The 15,052-nt window shown below is 46.7% G+C and overlaps 1 protein-coding gene across 10 annotated transcripts in view; it reads right to left on the bottom strand.

Moving 5' to 3' along the window:
- Positions 1-15,052, bottom strand: part of ENOX1 (ecto-NOX disulfide-thiol exchanger 1) — a 513,658-nt gene that overhangs the window by 155,768 nt on the left and 342,838 nt on the right. For all 10 annotated transcript variants that reach the window (XM_086328859.1, XM_086328858.1, XM_086328857.1 and 7 more), the window contains one exon: positions 12,430-12,642. In XM_086328859.1, the coding sequence (XP_086184985.1) occupies positions 12,430-12,642 (213 nt within the window). The remainder of the gene's footprint in view (positions 1-12,429; positions 12,643-15,052) is intronic.

The raw sequence follows: 15,052 nt of genomic DNA on the forward strand, positions 1-15,052 counted from the left end.
GCTGGAGAAAAGCTGTAAGTAAGTAGAATTTTCTAACACAAAGAAGCCAAATATTTGTGTTTATGCACAATAAAGGACAGAAACATATGAACCTAATAGAAACAGAAGATATTAAGAAGAGGCGGCAAGAATACACAGAAGAACTGTACAAAAAAGAGCTTCATGACCCAGATAACCACGATAGTGTGATCACTCACCTAGAGCCAGACATCGGAGAAGGCAATGGCACCCCACTCCAGTACTCTTGCCTGGAAAATCCCATGGACAGAGGAGCCTGGTGGGCTGCAGTCCATGGGGCCGCTAAGAGTTGGACACGACTGAGCGACTTCACTTTCACTTTTCACTTTCATGCATTGGAGAAGGAAATGGCAACCCACTCCAGTGTTCTTGCCTGGAGAATCCCAGGGATGGGGGAGCCTGGTGGGCTGCTGTCTATGGGGTCGCACAGAGTCGGACACGACTGAAGCGACTTAGCAGCAGCAGCAGCAGAGCCAGACATCCTGGAGTCCAACGTCAAACAGGCCTTTAGGAAGCATCACTACGAGAACAAAGCTACTGGAGGTCATGGAATTTCAGCTGATCTGGATTCCAGCTATTTCCAATCCTAAAAGATGATGCTGTGAAAGTGGTGCACTCAATGTGCCAGCAAATTTTGAAAACTCAGCAGTGGCCACAGGATGGGAAAAGGTCAGTTTTCATTCCAATCTCAAAGAAAGTCAATGCCAAAGAATGCTCAAACTACCGCACAACTGCACTCATCTCACACGCTAGCAAAGTAATGCTCAAAATTCTCCAAGCCAGGCTTCAATAGTATGTGAACCGAAAACATCCAGATGTTCAAGCTGGATTTAGAAAAGGCAGAGGAACCAGAGATCAAATTGCCAACATCCACTGGATCACAGAAAAAGCAAGAGAATCCCAGGAAAACATCTACTTCTGCTTCATTTACTATGCTAAAGCCTTTAACCGTGTGGATCACAACATAATACGGAAGATTCTTAAAGGGATGGGAATATCAGACCACCTGACCTGCCTGATAGGAAACCTGTACTCAGGTCAAGAAACAACAGTTAGAAGCGGACATGGAACGATAGACTGGTTCCAAATTGGGAAAGGAGTACGTCAAGGCTGTATACTGTCACCCTGCTTATTTAACTTCTATGCAAGTACATCATGAGAAACGCTGGGCTGGATGAAGCACAAGTTTGGAATCAAGATTTCTGGCAGAAACATCAATAACCTCAGATATGCAGATGACACCACCCTTGTGGCAGAAAGTGAAGAACTAAAGAGCCTCCTGATGAAAGTGAAGGAGAGTGACAAAGCTGGCTTGAAAATCAACATTCAAACAACAAAGATCATGGCATTAGGTCCCATCATTTCATGGCAAATAGATGGAGAAACAATGGAAATAGTGACAGACTTTATTTTCTTGGGCTCCAAAATCACTGTGGACGGTGACTTCAGCCATGAAATTAAAAGATGCCTGCTCCTTGGAAGAAAAGCTCTGACAAACCTAGACAGCATATTAAAAAGCAGAGACATTACTTTGCCCACAAAGATCTATCCAGTCCAAGCTATGGTTTTTCCAGTAGTCATGTATGGATGTGTGAAGGACTGATGCTGAAGCGGAAGCTCCAATACTTCAGCGACCTGTTGTGAAGAACTAAGTCATTAGTTCTTTCTAAGTCATCAGAAAAGCCTCTGATGCTGGGAAAGATTGAAGGCAGGAGGAGAAGGGGACGACAGAGGATGACATGGCTGGATGGCACCACCGACTCAATGGACGTGAGTTTGAGCAAACTCCAGAAGTTGGTGACAGACAGGGAGGCCTGGTGTGCTGTGGTCCATGGGGTGGCAAAGAGTCGGACATGACTGAGCGACCGAACAACGATGATGGGACAAGAAACTGCATTGAGCCCTCTCCAATCTGAAAGACACCAAGGAAGTCTGAGAGTCTGGAAAGTGGGCCCCTGCTCGCCTGTCTGCCAGACTGCAACTGATCCCTCTTGCGGTGCATCCTCAGCACGTGCTTTCATCTGTTAAGAAAATCTGTCCTGCTTCTGTTTGTCACTGTTGTTGAACAAATGCCTCGGCCGGGAAAGCTCAAGGCAGGGCTGGGTGAGAGCTTTTAGGGGTCTAGGAGTGGCGGAGGGCTTCGGGGTACCCTGGGAGGGCGGGGAGGGGCAGCGAGGCTGCGTGGCTGAGGCTGCGGCTCCACCTCTCAGCAGCCACGCAGCCTGCAGAAACCTACCTCAGTTTGAATCCCTTGGTCAAGAGAGGTGGACCAGTCAGCCCCGTGCATCCTTCCTATCCCTGTCGTCCCACCACATAGACACCCACAAACTTCTTGTGAAGGGACAAATGGCTTCTCAGCTCACATGCCGACCTGCTTGAGCGGGGCAGGCCCACCTGAGCCTCCTGGCTCCTCCAACAGAGCTCTCCCGCCGTCTGTGGCTGCGCTCTCACCAGCTGCACGGGACGGTGTCCTTTCTTTGAGCACACATACTAACTTGTACTCCCTTCTCAGTTGCACAGAGAGTTACGGACGCGTCGGCCTTCAAGGAACTTTCCTGGCCCCTCACTTTCCCTCAGATCTAATGTGAAGGACCTGTGGCTTTAAAGGGTCTTTGGTAAAAGATATTTCTTTTAAACGTGTGATTCTTTCCAAAGTAGCTCAGAGGCTGTTTCCTCACAGGAGCCCCCTGCCCCCGTTTCTCCTCCTCTTCCCCTCCCCCTTGCCCTGGGAAGTGGTTTCTTTCCCAGACCCTGAAACTGGGCTCGGATCAACAGGGGAAAGGCTTTCATCCTTAGCGCCCGAGAGTTAGATCTAATATTTCCTGAAGTTCTGTGTTTCACGCAACATTTGTATGTTAATTCTTAAAATATAGCCCTCTAAAATTCTTCATTGTTCCAGAGTGTGACACGTAACTTCTCTCTCATCTTTTGCTATCCTTACATTTTAAAAGAAAGGCCAATATCATAGTGTATTACTTAACCAACCATATATATAGGTACAGGTATGCCTCCTCGGGTGGTGCAGTGAAGAATCCGCCTGCCAATGCAGGAGACACAGGAGACCTGGGTTCTATCCCTGGGTCAAGGAAGAACCCCTGGAGAAGGAAAATGGCAACCCACTCTGCTATTCCTGCCTGGAGAATCCTGTGGACAGAGGAGCCTGGCGGGCTACATGGGGGTCACAAAGTTGGACATGACCGAGCACGCATAGAAGGACAGACAGACAGACGGAGGCGATACCAAAAAGGCTCAACTCAGTTCTGCCAAATTTCTAGAAACTTCTGCTATCTGCTTTGCTGTCCTATGGAACAGAAAACTGTGCTTATCATTGACTGGGAAGTTATTACAAAAGATATTGTCTCTGGATATTTTTTCCCCTAGAGCCAAGAGGTTTTTTTTTTTTAATGAAACTTTCATTTGCAGCACTGACAACACTAGAAAATATAGCCATCTGTGTAATTTAGAGGAAAAGCAGAAAACCTGGCGAGTGGCTAAGGCAGTCATGGGGAACTTCCTTCCCAAGGATGTACAACAGCGATGACGACCACAGACATGGGAAAACATTTTAACACTTCATAAAACTCTTTTTTTCCCGACAGCAGGGACATGGGAGCCAAATTTCCCTTGGTGGAAATTTAAAAAAATACTAATAATAAACTGAAAAGTTTGGCTCAGAAGTTCCTAAGGAGGAAATGATTTCAGAGAAAGCCTTTTAGGCGGGAGAAATGTGAACAAGGATGCCAATCTGCCTGAAAGGGGGGGGGTTGGGGTTTAGAGGGAGATCAGACACCCCTCACATTTCACTCCAGCCCTCTGCGCGCTACCTGGCACTTAATAGGGACCCTGTAAATATCGTGGATGGGTGTCATCATTCATTCAGACACCAGAGGCTTTTACGATTTCAGTCAAGAAAACAGATGAGGACGTGCCAGAGGAGATGCAAGGTGCAGCCTCTCTGATATGAATTTTGGCCGATCAGTAGTCACACATGATCTCAGGGGGCAAACGTGGCTTAAAGCTCACAGTGCCACCTGGAGCTGTAACCCGCAGTGGGGCAGAGTGGGGACAGGCATGGGTGGGGGGCACCCGCCGATCCTCTGTTCTGTGATCAGCTCAGGAGCCACTGACATCCTGGCTGGGTCCTGGCAGGTGCTGGCCGTGTGCAGACATTCAGGGATGTTCAGGGGCTGAAGCTGTTGATACAATACAATACGCGTGTGTGGTCAGTTGTGCCCGACTTTGTGACGCCGTGGACTGTAGACCGCCAGCCCCCGCTGTCCACAGGGATTCCCAGGCAGGAATACTGGAGTGGGTTGCCATTTCCTACTCCAGGCAATCTTCCTGGCCCAGGGATCGAACCCCTCCTCCCCCGTCCACTGCACTGGCAGGAGGATTCTTTAGCACTGAGTCACCTGGGAAGCCGGCTGATAGGATAAGGACAGGGGGTACTTCCAGAGTGGGAAGATACAATCCTACGGGATCGTCTGGTCGAACACTTTCCCCATAGAGATGATGAAACAAGACTCAAGGAGCTTCAGGATCTTTCCTAAAGTGACCTGCCTAACTTATGATCAAGCTGGGACTAAAATCAGGATCTCCTGGTGCCTGGTTGAAAGTCTTTCCACTGTTTTTGAGATCTAAGACGAGGTTGATGCCATTCCCTATCATAAAGGTACAAAGCAAATTTGCATGATGGTTCTAACCTTTCCAATCGGCAGGTTAAAACAATATTAATAACAGTGCTACAATACTACTTCTACAAAATTCTCAACTACGGTACACTCTGTGTATTTCACTTTTAAGGGGAAGGGTATATTAGAGCAAAGTCAGATGAGATTATGGCTTACCTCAAAATCCAACACTGAGAATGAGTTTTAGGTTAACAGGTTCCATTGCAATTTCCAATCTTCAGTTTCGTCTACCATATCTGATCAACAACCAACACTTGTACTGAGGTGCTTACAAGTATCACGTCTGAAAGTGGTACAGCGAGGTAAGAAGAGAGAATAGCAGATGGACTCTGTCTTTGGTTAGCCTAAAATCGTGCTAGAGGAACAAGCCAAACCCCCAAAACCTGATGCTTAGAAAATCATCAAATGCTCAAGCGGACAGTATTAACAAGCGCCACAGAAGGGAGGAGAGAGGGTGGTGGTTATGTGTAGAAAAGACAGGAAAAGTTCCCCGAGGAGGTGCGATAGGAGCTTTGGTTCTTATCGGACAAGAGACAGGGGGGAGGTCCAAGCGTGGAGGTGAGAGAGAGGGTTGTGCTAGAGGCAAAGACTTCCTTTTCTAACCATGTTGTAGCATTTCTATTCGGTGTGATGCCAGCACACTTCTTTACCCCCACCTGCAAACTATAAATTCATATTTATAACATCCTCCTCTCATCATTTTCAGCTTTCACGAACACACATCACACAAAGAAAGTGAACTGTCTGAGAAGCTGAGTCTTGGTTTCTAAGCTACCCACAGACTGCTAAATGGTGGGGGCCCAAGAGGTCTGGTCTCAGAACCTCAGTTTTCTCTTCTCTAAAATGAGAAGGTTTGGGCCCACAAGTGTCTGAAGTCCCCCCTCCAGGTCTGACACTCAACAATTTCTACTTTTCTGTTCTGCTCGTTAATATTTATGGCATGTACTCTTTTTTTAAAAAACTTTACTTTGTATTAGGGTAGAGCCAGTTAGGGGCTTCCCAGATAGCTCAGTTAGTAAAGAATCCACCTGCAATGCAGGAGACCCCGGTTTGATTACTGAGTCGGAAAGATCCCCTAGAGAAGGGATAGGCTACCTATTCCAGTATTCTTGGGCTTCCCTGGTGGCTCATATGGTAAAGATTCCACCTGCCATGTGGGAAACCTGGGTTCGACTTCTGGGTTGGGAAGATCCCCTGGAGGAGGGCATGGCAGCCCACTCCAGTATTCTTGCCTAGAAAACCCCACGGACAGAGGAGCCTGGGGGGCTACGGTCCAAGGGGTCGCCAAGAGTCAGACACAACTGAGCACGTGCACAGAGCCAATTAGCAATGCTGTGCCAGTTTCAGCTGAAAGGTGAGGGGACTCAGCCACATATACACATGTATCCATTCTCCCCCAAACTCCTCTCCCACTCAGGCTGCCACATAACATGGAGCAGAGTTCTCCTGCATGACGGGCAGCTTTTTTACCACTGAGTCACCAGGGAAGCCCTCCGTGATGGCACATATTCTTAGCATCACTAGGCCCTTCTCCATCACCATCTGCTTCCTGTTTGCCTTTTCCACACCTTCCTCCCTTCCCCGTCTCCTCTCTCACCGAGGAGTGTGCTGGGAAAGTCCCAGAGTGGCATGATCACGGAGTGTTTAAATTTTCATCAGACGTGTGTGCGTGTTGTAACAAGGCATGCCCAATTGATCATCTTGGCATGCATATTAATAATTGAGAGCCGTAGAACATGCTTCCTCAACTTTATAAACAGTTTCTCTCTGAGCTTTGAAATGACAAGCTTTGCTCATAACTGAAAAACTGAACTCAGGCAGGCCTATGGGGAGTTTCCTTGGAGGTATTAATGTTTAAAAAGCGAAGAAGATCAAAACCTGAAAGTCTCTCACTTGGGAAACCAGGAGGAGTTTCTGCTCAATGGGCAGGTTAAGAGATGACATAAAGATGAAAAAAGGATGATGTGAGAATAAAATGGCATAAGGATGAGATGATTCACCTGCACTGAATTGTCTTTTTCCCTTTCTTCATATCTAGTAAATGAGAATCTATCCAGCTGGCCTTGAAAGAAAGGGAAAGACCCAGGGGCCCCAGCAGGATAAAGGAGGCTCTCACCTAAACATCTTGGAAAACTGCACATTCATAGTCAGAGGTGGAAAATGATCCAAAATACGAGTGGATGCTGTACTCCCCAAACTCTTGGTTGGGTTTAGCTGCTGCCCTTTGACACGCTACACCAGGGTCCACATGGAAACAATGCCCATTGGATTATAATTACATAGCCCACCCTGGGGTGAAGGCTGGAGACAGGAAGAAAGTCAGAACTTAAATAAATGTTGGCGGAACTGAATACCAACAAAGCTAGAAGGTAACTGCTGGCCTCTGATGCAGACCTTGAAATAAATCACAACTTTATATTATTATTCATGGCTCTTGATTTTGTTTCCCCTTTGAGCAAATGCTATTTGTTCAAATATGAAAACAAGGACAAATGTGATCCGCAAAGCAAGGAGATACATGCATTCAACCCAGCTTAATGGACTAACATTTCATGCAATTTCCCTTTCCCCGTTCAACAAAATCTATATAGGCATTCACACTTTAACTGCACTTGGACCTTTGGAATATACCTGAATTTTCCTGGAAGTTGTTAGATGGACACCGCCTTCAATGCCAGGCCAACCCCACTTACTGTAACAAGTTAGTTCAACAATAGACCTGCTCCCAAACTACCTATGAACAACTCCCTGAGACTTGGCTTTCTAATAGAAAGGCTCCCATGGGACGCTAGAACAATTGTGGGGATCTTTTAAGTGGGAGGAAGACACTGCCAAGTAACCAGCAGATTTCCAGCCACTTTGCAGAGTCAAAGCTGAGATGTCATTCCTGAATCTTAGTGCTTTACAATCTTAATCTAATTCTAAAGGAGAAAGCCAAATGTGACTCTCGCAGTGTCTGCCAGGAATATTAAAGCCGACAAATGGGGGGTTTGACTGGTTCTGCTTTTGGAAAATTTGACAAGTATGAAGACTGCTGTGGACTTCAGCAGCTATTACTTTAGAGGCAGCTCTATGGATACCAAACTCAGCCTGAAGCCAGCTGGGGAAGCAGAGAATGTGGTGGAGACCGAGAAACATTAACTCCACCAGACCTGAAACAAGATCTGTTTCAAAATTCAAAGGCGGATGAAATGTACACATACCTACCACGTTAGCCAGGTTACCACTAACACTTTCATGACGAATTTCATGTTAGAATCTGGATCCCTTTTGCATCTGGGGAATTGTCATCTTTGTAACAGCACACAGAAATGAACGGAAAATTCTGGTTGTTCAGTGAGCTGTGCAATGCCTGTTCTATCTCAGAGGTCTAACTCCAGCTGAGGCTCACATTGAAAGGATCTGCATATTTTCAAGTCACCCTCAAGGGTCCCGGCTATTGATGATTCACTCGAAGGCCTCTCAGAGCTTCCGGCTGAGGCGTGTAGCCCTTGGACAGCCCTGGGGGCCATCAAGTTCACCTGGGCTTTTCACCGTTTCTGTTGGCTGCCGAAATACTTCCAGGATCAAAATACAGGGTTATGGAGGAATCTCTTAAATACTAACAGGGAGATGGGGAATGCACAGGCTGTTAGACGGTGACAAGTGGGAGATGTCAATGTGAACTTTGGTGTTTATTTTGCTACCTCAACTCTCCTTATATCCTCTGGCCTGCAACCAAGTCTGGTAAAATATAACGATCTCCAACAAAAGCATAGCTGGTGAGCTCTCTATTCAGTCTGTTTGATTATACATGCAAGGTGAAAACTCCACAGACAGGACTAACACTGGTGAAAAACTCTTCTGGGAGGTTCCTAGAAACGTCTTAGCTCACTGTTTCAGGCTTACTTCCTGTCTTCTTTGCAATGCACTCATTCATTCACTCACTCCCTCACCCATGGAATATTTATTTCTTGCATATTTCCACATCCCAGGCACCTGATACACATCGGTGACTAAGAGACACATACATTTTCCTTTGTGACACTTATAATAATCATAACCAGACAATTTATCAAATTATATCCATTTAGATGGGCTTCCCAGGTGGTGCTAGGGGTAAAGAACCCAACCGCCAACACAGGAGACATGAGATGCAGGTTTCATCTCTGGGTCGGGAATATCCCCCTGGAGGACAGCATGGCAACCCACTCCAGTATTCTTGCCTGGTGAATCCCATGGACAGAGGAGCCCGGTAGGCTACAGTCCACAGGGTCACAAAGAGTCAGACACGACTGAAGTGACTTAGCATGCACCCATTTGGATAAGTGCTCTGAGGGACTGATGAAATATGAATGGTGAGCCTGCTAGGAGAGGGGAGATCAGGAAGGCCTCTCTGATAGGATGGTCTTACAGCCAGGACTGAAAGGATGAGAAGGATTCTAGATTGCAGACTGCAAGGACGAGAACATCAGACAGAGGGAATGGAATGGCTCAGAGATGGGAGGGAGCTTTGATGGGCTCAGCAGGAAAAAGGCCAATGGAGATGACGCCTTGTGAGTCGAGCGAAAGCTGAAGCAGAAGAGGCAAGCACAGTGAGCTTGGGAAGATGAATGTTATTTTAAGTGCAATGGGAATCTACTCAAGGGATTTCAGTGGAGAAGATGTGCTCTGAATTATGTCAGATGATGTGTGAAAAATAGATTGAGCTGGAGTAAGGTGGAAAGGGAAGAATCACACATGGCAGAAACTGCAAAATGTCTGCCTGCAGCCATTCTCCCCTCCTTCCTTACCTGAACTCCAGATTTATTCTGGAGGGAAATGGGTCCAGTCAAAAGAGTCTGTTTCCCATTTTCCTTGTATAAATAGCTTGGCATGGCCGCATGTAATACTTCTGCACAAGACATAAATAGAAGCCTGTTGGGGACTTTTTGGCAAGTTTTGCTTTTCTGTTTTAAAGGTACAGCCCTTTCCTCTTTCTTTCCTCCTCTCCTTTTTCTTCTGTGATTCCAGCTAGTAAAAAAAGAAGTGATGGCAGGAGAAACAGCAGACCTCTTAGACAACTATCTAAGAAAGCTAATAACATCACAGAAACCTCAGGCCTGGCGCTTTTCAACTACCAAACCAGTGCCAACACTCTGGGTTTCACCGTATGGAGAACGAAAACTCTCCATTTGTTAAGATCAAGTTTGGTGGGGGGTTTCTATTACTCCCAGACACCATCATCGTTCAGGCAGCCTGCACTTGAAAGGCTATAGTGAAAATGAAGAAAAGTGGGCCAATTTGAATGCTGAAACAATGGGATTTCCTGATAGCCTAGATGGATTTTGGTGGTGGGAGATGGTGGGTGTGAAAAGTACTCAACAGGATCTGAGTCGGAGAATTAGTAAAATGGGAAGGAAAAACCCAAAGAGGGGCAGGTTTGAAGATTAAAAGCAAGAACTGAACTTTTGATATTGTACAGGTGAGGTGCCTAAGCGGTGTCTATGAGAGTAATCTCCATTTCTATGATTTCCATGAGACGGGATCTTCCTCCAAAATCTCTGGCCTTGCTCTGGCCCTTCATTCTCTCCTTTGCACGGAGGGAGAAAGTAAATCCGCTTGCCTGGACAGAATACAGTGAACCCTTGACTAACACGGGTTTGAGCTGTGTGGGTCCACTCACATATACTGTACTACAATATGGCATCATCCATGCTTAGATATGGAACCCCAGACAGGGAGGGCCGGCTGCAAAGCTACACTCGGATTTTTCATCACATGTACATCACTCGAGGGTCACCTGTACTCATTCCCATCAGCTTCTCCACATGTGATGTGGCGCATACAGATACAGGCTCCGCAGGAAGAAGCCTGTGGTCCTCAGCACTGCCTGTGGCTGGAAGCTCAACCCCCAGGTCAGCACTGGGGAGCCCACCATGGCTGCAGATCTCAGTCCCGTGATCCGGTTCAGCCTTGATCAGGAGTAACAAGCTGGTGTTGGTATCCCCACGTGCTACACCTGTCTGTCTGTCTCTCAGTGGTTTCACACCTTGGCCCACTTCTACCTGTGTAAGGTTGGACATGTCCTGTTCACTCAGCCACATGATTGCGTGCTTGTTTTTAACAGGGGCTTCTTGGAAAAGATACTGCCAGAAAAAACGAAAGCCCTCCCCTATTCTAACGCCTTCCTATATTCCTTGTGAGAGTTAAGGATCGAATCTTCCCTGCCCAGTGGGACGATAAACTGCATAGGAATGAGGATTTATTTAAAACTGATGCTAGTATGCAAAGGGTAATCGGTGATCATTCTATTGTTCAGACAGCTGGCTTCTTGCCTCAACTTTGCAGAGGTTGTATTATTAGAATTGGTGTGGCCTTTCCTGGTCTCTGCTACCAACCCACCCTACCCCTCCTCCACCTACTAAATCCATTCTCTATTTCTCTCCTTTACAGGTGGTCTGGGTGTTAGTGTATTTATCCTAGCTCTAGTAACCCAAACTTCAGAACTGCCGGGCATACACAGCCGGGTAAAAGGTCATTGCTCACCACTAGGGAATCTAGGGAAGGCAGTCTGACGGTGACGTCTATGAGATATACCAGTTCTATTGTTCCTGTAAAGACAGGTGTCCTAGGTTGGTGTCATGCTGGATATCTGGTCACTTATCAGAGTTTATGTTTGGGAGTTATTTGACACTGTAGCAAAAATGGTCTTTTGACAACAAAGTCAAATAAAACACATTTACAGCGAGGCTTCTGGTTTTTCCTTCCCTTTTCTCTTTCCATCCTATCAGGCACATTATTGCTGGAGTTTATACTGATGAAAGAGGTGATGGGTATTTTGGCATAGTGTATCATTGAAAATAATACTTATCCTCAGACTGAGTATGTAAATTGCATGTGTCACCGTCCTGTGTGGGACCTTGCACCTGGTGTGGAATGGAGCGTGGCACTGTCACAGTGCCATTCAGTGGCTTTTACCAGGCGAGGGCACATCAGCAGCTGTGATGCATGCGGCCACAGACACAGAGAGCACGCCCATAAAAATAAAAAAAAAATCCGTCCTTTTTTTGAATAGAGCCCTGGGTAATTACCCTAACCATTGTTCTATGAGAAAGCCCTGTTTACACCATTTCATCAGTTTAGGATCTAGATGGGAATGATCACCGGCATTAAGTGGTGAAGGCAATTTGCTTTTTCAATGAAGAAAGGACCAAAAAAAAAAAAAAAATAATAGCACTGAAAGATCTCTGCTCCTGAGTTGCCCGTGTTCACAGCCAAGGCTCACCCCACATGAAAAGGATCCTGAGGAGGAGTCTGTCTAACCTTCCTCCTAAACAGAGCCCAAGGATAACGAGGACAGTGTGTTCTGGGGCTGCTTCTACTCTCAGTGCAGGGAGGACGTGGGCTCTGTGTACCCAGCCTATGGGGGACGGTGGCTGCCCTGAGGGGTGGTGTGGACTGCGGAGGGTCCAGCAGGCATGGGAGCATCTGTCCACCCCGCCCTGAGGCCCGGACGGGGTGTTCTGCGGAAAAGCTACAGAAACGTTGCTCACCTTGAGAAGTAAGCTCTCAGGGCGGGGTCCGTGTTCCTCCAAGATGCCACAGAACATGAAACTGGTTATGAGGTTTGGCCATTCGGTATGAAGTAAGATGGGAAACTATGGGACTACTTACCCCCAAATGGGAAAAAAAAAAAATGAGTACACAAGAAAAGGCAACATCACGACAAAAAGAGATGGCCCCCAGAAATCTTACTTACATTGAGTGAGGATGCCGGTTAAGGCGTTTTTGAAGTTCTCCTTGGCCTCCTCCATCTCCTGCTCGTGGGTGGCCTTCTCGTTCATCAGCCGGCGCACGTGGCTGTTGGCTGACTGCACCATGGAGTAGAAGTGGTTTGCGGACCGCCGGTTCACCTCCCCTCGCTCGATCCAGGACAGCAGCACCGTGATGGCCTCTGAAAACTTGCTGTCGTCTGCAAATGGAAGACCACCAAGTTCAAATCATGCCAAGGCAAGGTCTTGGTTTTCACTTCAGGTCCTCTCCAAAGGCATAGCACAGTCCATCCTGTGTATATGTGAGTGTGTGTTAGTTGGTGAATCGTGTCCGACTCTTTGAGACCCCATGGACTGTAGCCCGCCAGGCTCCTCTGTCCATGGAATTCTCCAGGCCAGAATACCGGAGTGGGTAGCCATTCCCTTCTCCAGGAGATCTTCCCAACCCAGGGATCTAAGCCAGGTCTCCCGCATTGCAGGCAGATTCTTCACCCTCTGAGCCACTAATGGCCACAACTTGACCTTGTGAGCTTTCCTGCACCTAATGGTTCCATCATCACTTAGCTTCTCTTTCCTCATCTGACTGCACGGCACTACAAAGCCACCCAAGAAACAAAGAGTGGCTTACCCTCAGATTACCAACTTGGTGAGCCCAGTTTCAGAAGATCTGTTCTGGGGATCCTTTGAAATATGACACAACTGCATTCTCCACCAAACCCAGATTTCTCTTTCTCAAGACTGGCTCAAAAAACTGTTACCTGTTTGGCCTCCAGTTCATTTCCTTATTCTTTTATTGGTAACAGCATACAGCAATATCAGTTTTCTGACTTAGAATCTACTGAGTTATGGGCAGGATGTGGATGACGGGTGAAATTACTTTTAAAAGTAGTCATGATGTAAGATATTGTTCCCAAGCTGGTAGTAGCAATAGGTCAATTCTTGTTCTGCTGCAGTTCAAAACCAATTTCACTTTAGGTTGACTTTAGGTTTACTATAACATATTTGATTATGGTGAAAACTAGACCATTTCCATGCTTTCAACAAAAGAGGACCTCTTCCTGGGGGGCGTGGGGGTCAGTGTGTGTGTTGGGGGAGGCTGCTAGAAATCCATCTGTGTTTGATTTAGGAGTATGGGGCTTGGGGTAGGGGCCAGGAGGTTCCACCTGCAAGTAAGTGATAAAGTTCATTTCAAAAGAAAGCAAATAGACTTGCCTGTTTGCAAACAGTTACTGGAGCAGATCTCTGTTGTACGGCTTGGACATGGGAAAAAAGCAAGTCTGGAGGTGATTAATTGGAACCGGAAGTTGTATGTCAGTTACTACAACACAAATCAATCCTGCCGCTGCAAGCGCTGGGCTTGTTTTCTAAACTTGAGAAGTCTTTCGTTTTTGTATTTTTCTAGCCTCTAAAAACATAATCTATGAAAAATATCCTAGAAGCGAACACATTATAAATTAATTACACTCCAATAAGAATTATTGTAAAAATAAAGAAAACAAAAATATCCTGCATTTTCCAAGGAAACGGAGTCAGGGTCCTAAATATCAGGAGGAAAATTAAGACTAAAAGATTCAGATACTTACTCATTTATTTGACAAATACCGAGCGGCTACTATGTTCCTTCCATTAGAGGAACACCAGAGACATCCTTGTACGCTGTGTATGTGTGTGCGTTATTGTTTATATATTATATATTGGTCATATATACATACACACAAATCCATATTCACACACACACATACATACATATACGCACACACACTCCAGATGAACAGATAGAGGGTGATTCATATTTAGTAAAGGGATCTTATTTTATTTTACTACCCAGATATTTTCTAATCAGGCACTGTTAGTATTTTACACCCCATACGAAGCGTGCATTTGCAGAGTGCTTTCTGAGTTTTGCAGAGCGCTACAGAAAAACCCTTCATCCCTTTTCTCCCAGGCATCCCCTCCCAGACCGGGGCACGACTTCACGGCTGCGGCTGCTGCCTGCCCCAGAAGTACGTGCACTGTACGCAGGCAGGCTAGCCTGCCCCGTGCCCGTGGAGCGGGTTCTGCCCTCTCCAGGCTGGAAATCGCGCTGCTGATGGGCCACCATCTCTAGTCCTCTCCCGTCCAGGTGGTGCCTGTCTGGGCTTGGGGATCAAAGCTTTATTCCTGAGCAAACCTGCCCCCGGGGCCCTCACGCTTTGATCTGAGGAGATAACTGGCCTGAGGAAGGCCCACGGGGCAGCCTGCACAGGAAGGACTCAAGTTTCCTTGCCAATTTCAACCTGCCGCTGAGCGAGTGTGTGCACGTGTTCAGCGTCATGGCTGGCCCATGCAGTTCTGTTAACTCTGGGATTTCAGTCTGAGTTCAACCCTCAGTGAACTCCAGCTGCACGAGTTTCTTATCTCATTTCATGGATCGGAGCGGGCTAGTACAGAGTCCATCATACAACTTAACACCGTGTTCAGCCCGAGGAGAGGCCCATAATTTAGCATGATGCTTGTGGGAGCCCCACTGCAACACTTACAGTCAGAATAAACTCTGCCTCCCTTCCACTCTCTGCCTCTCTCCCTGCCTATGTATGTTAAGAGAATGGGCCTCTGAAAAGACAGCAGAAA

This window comes from Bos grunniens, chromosome 12 (assembly GCF_055505025.1).
Source record: "Bos grunniens cultivar Pamir isolate PY7600 chromosome 12, Bosgru_T2T1.0, whole genome shotgun sequence".
Classification (NCBI taxonomy): domain Eukaryota; kingdom Metazoa; phylum Chordata; class Mammalia; order Artiodactyla; family Bovidae; genus Bos; species Bos grunniens.